Below are 7,240 nucleotides of genomic sequence, written 5' to 3'. Positions count from 1 at the left end.
GCTGTTCCCGGTTTGACTAAGCCCCAGGGCGGTTGTGGGAGCTTGGTACCGCCCGGGAGGCAGAGAGAGCGGTCACGTTGATGTTGAGACGGGGCAGTGTGGACACGGCCCCTGGGCTCCACACAACACCCGGCCTGGGTTCTGGTACTTGCGACCATCGATCCTGGCCCTAACAGGTGTGCCCGCACCTCCCGGGGCTGGGGGATCTGTGCATGGAGGGCGCCCCAGAGCTCTCTCCTCTCTCCCTCCCTCCCTCCCTTGGGGTGGGGACCTGATCAGGAGGCAGGACCCTGATTTTCAACCTCTCCAACTCCCATCTCCCTGCCCCATGTGCTCCCAGAGGCCTCTCTGTTGAAGGCAAGGAAACAAACCACAGGGCTTTGAAATCATCCATCGAGTTTAATGCATCGTACAGAAGGAAAACTACATGGGCATATTTAAGACAAACACTTTTTCTCTAGTCCCACTATCCATCGGACGGTCCTCCTTGGTCCAAAAAACTAAGTCTCAAGACACATTGGCAGCTACCCCTCCCGGGTCCAACCTTTCATATCTTCCCGTTACACTTTTTTAAAAATTTAATTCAATCCATCCAAGAAGAAAAACAAACCAACAAAAAAAGGAACCTGAAGACATTTACATCGCAAGCCACGCGGTAATGCATAATTGGCATCTAGAGTAACCAATATATAAGACGTGTGTCTTACGGTTCACTTTGTTCATCAATAAAAGAATATAAAAATCTTGTTCAACCCAGTGTTAAGTGTATTAAAATAGATTTGTATCGTACAGCACAGTTTCTCCCGGAGTCGTGAAAATGACAGGAGGGACCATGGCAGTCTGCGGGGTTCCGGCCGGCCTCCTTGCTCTGCACCTGGCAGCGTGCGTGCATGCGTGTCTGGGGCCACGTGTGCACACGCACACGTGTGTTCAATGCAATTCGGCACCGTGTGATGTGCTGGGGGCGGGAGTCCTGTGGCTCCCGGATGCTCATCCTGTTGTGCTAAGTCCCTCGGGACTGGAGAAGCCAGTGGGTGTGACAAGCCCGCGTGGCCCATCCCGGATGCAGGGCAGCGGGCACCCTTCGCGCTCGTGGAGACAGCAAGAGGCACCCTTCAGTCTCCCGAGGCCACTGCCCTCTCTTCCTCCCCCTCCCCCCACTTCTTAAAAAACCCTCTGGGTCCCTCCAGTTTGGCAGCTCCCCCGCCCGAGGGGTTTTCCGTTCATCCCGGGCAGCAGAGACCACTGTGAGCAGGAAAAGAAGTCACCAAGTGTCCCCTTCACATTAAATATCTCACAATAAAAACGCCATACAAAAATGTAAAGTTATTTTTTGGCATAGTGTCTGTACTGGCAAGAAAAGAGGAATGGAATACTTTTATCGGCTCTTCAAAGGGAGGAAAGAAAAGGCTTCAGTCGTTAAGTTGAACGATTCAACCCAAAATAGAAAACCTGCCAAACGCCTCCCTGGCGTGGCTTCAGCTCCATCTCTCGCCCAGAAACTCCACGAGAAAAAGACATCGAGGGCAGGATGAGTCCAAAAAGTCGGCGGAGGGAGGCGCGGGGCGAGGGCGCCCCCCAGACCAGGGGGCAGACGGAGGCCTGGCTGGGCCGCAGCAGCGTCCCCTGGGGAGCTTCCTTCAAGTTAAACAGCTGCGATTCTGAACGCTAATAACACTTGACAACAGGGATCGGGCGTCTGGAAGGCCTGGCGTGAGCCCGACGGCCCCGTGAGGGCGGGCGGCTGAGTCTACCTAGATTTGCTACCTGCCTCTCGCCCCAACTAGCTCTACTACTTGGCTACGTCGTGTCCTCGGCTCCCCTCCCGCAGGGCACCTCGGCCCTTCCCTCTCCCGCGGGGGCGGCACGAGGCCGAGGAGACAGCTGTGCCCAGAAGCCGGAGGCCCGGGCAGCCCCCCGACGGCAGGGAGCTGACTCTGCGCCCCGACCTGGCTTCCGGGCGTCCCATCTGACCTGAAGGGCGCAGGACTCCATCCCCACCCATCCTGGCTCTAGGACTCTCACTCAGCTTCTTCTCCCTTCTTTCCTGTCTCTGTCTGGTTTTATTTTTGTCTGAAATTCATAGTGTTTATGAATTAAGGCTGACAGAACCCTCAGGTCTTGCGAGCAGGGTCCCAGTGACTTTCCGTGGGTGTGAAGACGGGTCCCTTGGGGTCAGTTGTGCCCCGGGGGGTGCTGGAGGGCAGAGTGCAGGGCCGCTGCTGAGGGCTTGGTCCAGGGCCCGGCCAGCAGCGGGGCGGGGCTGGTGGTCGTCATGGTGACCTGGAGCATCTGCTCGCCCTGTATCAGTCTCAGGAGGGCCCTCAGGCGGTCCAGGGACGACTGGGTGCCCCTCTGCTGGGCCAGCAGGCTCGTCTTAAGCTCCAGGCATTTCTGTCAGGGGGAGGGTGTCAGAGAGGAGGGGCTCAGAATTCAGTGACACAAGCCACCTGCGGCAGCCACCCCTCAGCACCTTCTCGGAAAGCCCCTCCCTTCCACCGCAGAGGCTGAAAGAAACCAGGAAGAGGGCCTCACGCACACCGGGCAGAAGCGAAAAATGGAATTAAACGGCAGCCAGACCCACAGGAGAAGTTTGTTTTAAACATTCAGGGCTGGAAATGATGTGCTTGTGCAGGAATGTGGGAACGTTCTGCCTCGTGGTTGTGAGGCTGCCTAGCTGACCACATCTACCTCTGCTGCTGGACGAAGCTCCGAGCCTGTTCTGGCTCAAGCGCAGCCCTGGAGAAGACCTTCAGGCCGCTGGCCGGTTTTCTGCTCTTCCTCTTGCCTGCTGTATTCATGGCTTTTTCTAGCCTTTTATATATCATGGCGACACAGTGAAGTGGTTAAGGACTGACACCTCAAGTTAGAGTTTTAATTATTTGCTGCCTGGGCAAATAAACTCCTTGAGTCTGCGTCCCAAACTCTAAGATAAGAATAATCACAGAGCCTCTTCATAGACTTATGGAGAGGATTAAATGGGATACTATATTTAAAGGGTTTTACCAGGGCCTGACACTGCTGTTACCAACATCACCACCATCCTCAGCACCATCAACATCACCATCATCATCACCTTCATCATCACCGCCACCACCACGACCACCATCACCATCATCACCATCACCACCATCATCACCATCATCACCACCTCATTATCACCACTTTCATCATCACCATCATCACCACCATCACCTCCATCATCACCACCATCACCTCCATCCTCACCACCACCATCATCATCACCACCATCATCATCACCACCACCACCATCACCACCACCACCATCATCACCATCATCATCACCACCATCATCATCACCATCACCATCATCATCACCATCACCACCATCATCATTACCATCACCACCATCATCACCACCACCACCATCACCTCCATCATCATCATTGCCATCATCACCACCACCACCATTATCATCATCTTGTTTATCACCACTCTACAGGGAAGAAATCACTGTGTTCACTTTATACAAGAAAAAACTGAGGTTCAGAGATGGTCAGGGCCTTGCTGAGGTCACAGAGCTGAGAAGGAGCAGAGCCAGATGCTCAGTTGCTTAATAACTATTTGTCGAATGAGTCACAGAGCTGCCTTCTCCACCTGCTGACTCGCTAAGTGATGGTGGTGAGTCTGTCTTCCCCTGGGGCCTCCGTAACCAGACAGTGATGCTTTGGCTCTACATGCCACGGTTCTAAGGGCAGACCCCGCGCCCCCGCCCTGCACACCTTCACTGCCGAAGCCAGGCGCCGGTCCCGCTCCTCCAGCTGCCGGTGCTCGCTCTGTAGCTCGCTGCCCCTCTGCAGCAGCTTCTGCTTCTCCTCTTCTTTGACTGTGAAAAAGAAGACCAGGCCCCACAGGGAACTGCAGGCAAGCAGGGGCTGGACCGCGGCTGAGCAGGAGAGGCAGAAAGAATCCTAGGCCCAAGCCTATAGGTCATTCTGGCCACATCCTCCTGCAGGGGCCCGTGGCTCTCGCTGGATGCACGGGGGCTGGAATTGCATCCCCGCAGTAACTGCCCTGCACACAGGGCTAGTCCCAGGGATCTTTGGCCCAGAACAGCCTCTGCTGGGCCCAAAGTGAGTCCAGCGGTCTAAGGGCGGGGGTGGACAAAAGGGAATCGGTGCCCTTTCCCAGCTCCCGAGGGTGTCTTACCTGTCTTGTGGGTGACGTAGGAGTGCACAATAGCCAGCATCCCGGTCCAGGGCACACCTTCGTCTTTCTTTAAGGCCTGGAGGGCAGATGGGGAACTGAGCCAGCGGACAGCCCGGGGCCCACCACGCCCTGGCTGTGTAACCCAGGCTGGCGGGGGGACGAGCTCCCTGGGCTGTCACAGCCACCCTCTCCCTAGGTCCCCACAAAACCCAGAGTGACAGGCACTCACGAGAGTTGCGTTCTTTGAAAAAAAGATGACCCCCCAATGATTTTACAAGTAATACATTCTGTAGAAAAGCCTACTTTTAAAAACACTGATACTTCCCCACTACCCAGCCACACACAGGTATTTTCTCCCAGGTTTTTATTATTCCGCACACTGTTTTTTCTCAGACGGCTGATGATCAAACTATACAGCAGCTATAAAACCTGTTTTTTTCTTTTTCTTTTTATTTATTTATTTATTTATTTTTGGCCGCACCACATGGCACGTGGGATCTTTCCCAACGAGGGATCGAACCCGCGCTCCTTGCAGTGGAAGCGTGGAGTCTTAACCACTGGACCGCCAGGGAAGTCCTATTTTTATTTTTTTAAAACATAATCTCACATAGTGAACAAATCCCAAAGAATCGCAAAATCCTTGTAAAAAATCATTTTCAATGACCACATCTCACTGAGTAAAGCGCTGGAATCTACTTCACCAACTCCTGGGGGGAAGCCAGGCTGTTTCCTTCTTCTCCCTTTTATAAAGAAAGGCTGAGGGGCTTCTTTTTGCACAGAACTTTTCCTGTATAGAACTATTTCCTTAGACTCTATTCCCCAAAGCAAGATGCCAGGTTTAAAAAGCGTACACATCTTTAACGCAACATGTAAGAGGGCCCACTTCACCGCACCATCACCGAAGGGGGTGTTGTCGTTTTTGCTAATTTGATAGCTTTTCATCTGCGTGTCGTTATCAGTGAGATCAAACGTGCTAACTGGCACTGTTTTTTGTGGTTTTTGTTAGTTCGGTTCTTCCCCGGGAAATCTGGAGTCACGACGTCAGACAGCTGCAGAGGGAACCTCTTCTCACTCTACACCCGTGGTCCTCAGCCGGCAGTGTCTGGGATGGCCATGCTGGGGCTGCTACGGGCATCTAGTGGGTGGAGGCCAGGGACACTAAACGCCCTGCAGTGCACAAGACGGCCCCCAAAATGGATTATCCTGGGCCAAACGTCAATTGTGCCCAAACTGCGAAGGCCTGTTCTTCAACCAACTCCTCTCCTCACCCCTCCACGGCCCTCCCAGTCTCTGCTCACGGGGGGGAACGACCCAGGAAGCAGAGATGGTCTGAGTAGGCTCAGACACTCTGCCTGGTGAAGGAGGGCCCTGCGGTTCTGGGAGATGGTGAGGGTGAGGGTGCGGCCGCTCCCCAGGGACACGGCCTCCTGTACCTTCTGCTGGCACTTGGGGCACACCCACACGCCCTTGGGTGCTGTCTTGAGGGGCGGATCCAGGCAGCTGAGGTGGTAGGCCCCTGGGCAGGTACCACAGGGCTGCAGGTTGGCCCCTCGCTTGCAGGCAGTACAGTGTTCATCGTGGGTGATCTCGTTCTGGAAGGGACGGGAGGGTGGGAGGCGGGTCAGCCGGGCTGGGGTGCAGGACCTGCCTGGGACCCAGCTCTTCCGCCAGGGTTCTCAGCAGCTCGGGAAAGGCAGGAGGAGGAAGGGTGATGACCAAGGGGGCACAGGCCTGGGAACCAGGAGGAGAAGCATCCGGGTCTCCTGCCTCAAAGCCAGCACCCCTCCAGGTCTGTGCGCTCCGCGCAGCAGGACTTGGGCTCAAGGCACCTCCTGTCCCCGCGCCCGGGCCGGCCTACGGCTACAGGGTGGCTGCAGACAAAGGCTGTCCCCAACAGCACCGATCGGCGACACCGCAGGGTTATGGCCGCAAACAACACGGCCTAACGGGAGTTTCGTCACGTGGTGCTTGTTAGCGGTGTGACTGTTACAGGCATGGAGGGACTGGAAATGTCCTTTACAATTAGATCTGAAACTTAGTAAAGAAAGACACTGAAAATAAACTCTGAAGCCGTGCCCACAAATGAGGTCATGATCAGCCAGCATCCTGGGAAGCAGGGACGTGGTGCATGCGTGGTGAGTTGGGGTCTCGCACGATCATTGAAATGTGGGTGTGTGGGGTGAGACCCTGAGACCCAAGTCCAGTCCCTTATGAGGTAGGGAATGAGGACCAGAGAGGACCAGCTCTGCCCAGGGTCACACAGCGAGGCCAGACAGAACACACTGGCACCCAGCATCAGCTGCTTCCATTCAGGCCTTCGTGGCTCCCGGTGTCCCTGCGTCCGGAGGGCTCCTGCTTGAACCTGCGGGCTGAGCCCTGTGGTGACGTCCAGCTCTGCCGGGCAGGCTGAGAAGTGGACTGGTGTTGTACAAAGGCCTCAGCACTGAGGACGGAGCCCGAGGCCCTCGGCTCCACTCCAGGGCAGCAGGATGCTGGGGTCCCGCGCCCCTTGCCAGGAGTGACCCTACCTGGACTGTATGGAAAGCATGCCCCCGCCCCCAACCAGGCGTGAAGACCAGGGGACACGTACCTTCCAGCAGGGGTCCTCATTGGCTAGCACAGGGAAGAAGGGTGGAGAGCATGTTAGAGGGCACGGGAGGAGCACCCATCAGGACTGGAGTCCACGAGGCCCAGTGTGAAAGGAGCATGATGGGAGTATCACAGGCCCCAGTGACTCCTGGGTCCTCACCCAGGGCCCGATGGGAGTGTCATAGGCCCCAGTGACTCCTGGGTCCTCACCCAGGACCTGATGGGAGTGTCACAGGCCCCAGTGACACCTGGGTCCTCACCCAGGACCTGATGGGAGTGTCACAGGCCCCAGTGACACCTGGGTCCTCACCCAGGGCCCGATGGGAGCGTCACAGGCCCCAGTGACACCTGGGTTCTCACCCAGGGCCCGATGGGAGCGTCACAGGCCCCAGTGACACCTGGGTTCTCACCCAGGGCACCATGGAAGTAAAGGTCTCTGCCCCAGTCATGGCCAGGACCCACCCAGAGATAGGTTGATCGT

General features: G+C 56.0%; 1 protein-coding gene across 3 annotated transcripts in view; it reads right to left on the bottom strand.

The window, feature by feature from the left end:
* Window positions 1–403: 403 nt before the first annotated feature.
* Window positions 404–7,240, bottom strand: part of PHF21B (PHD finger protein 21B) — a 99,921-nt gene continuing 93,084 nt past the window's right edge. For all 3 annotated transcript variants that reach the window (XM_007189180.2, XM_007189181.2, XM_057557631.1), the window contains 5 exons: window positions 6,761–6,783; window positions 5,604–5,762; window positions 4,171–4,246; window positions 3,744–3,847; window positions 404–2,394 (listed from right to left, as the gene is read on the bottom strand). In XM_007189180.2, the coding sequence (XP_007189242.2) occupies window positions 2,176–2,394; window positions 3,744–3,847; window positions 4,171–4,246; window positions 5,604–5,762; window positions 6,761–6,783 (581 nt within the window). In that variant the 3' untranslated portion in view covers window positions 404–2,175. The remainder of the gene's footprint in view (window positions 2,395–3,743; window positions 3,848–4,170; window positions 4,247–5,603; window positions 5,763–6,760; window positions 6,784–7,240) is intronic.

Source organism: Balaenoptera acutorostrata, chromosome 11, assembly GCF_949987535.1.
Source record: "Balaenoptera acutorostrata chromosome 11, mBalAcu1.1, whole genome shotgun sequence".
Taxonomy (NCBI): domain Eukaryota; kingdom Metazoa; phylum Chordata; class Mammalia; order Artiodactyla; family Balaenopteridae; genus Balaenoptera; species Balaenoptera acutorostrata.
Note: the sequence above shows the minus strand (reverse complement) of the source record. Positions and strands in the feature narration are given on the sequence as shown.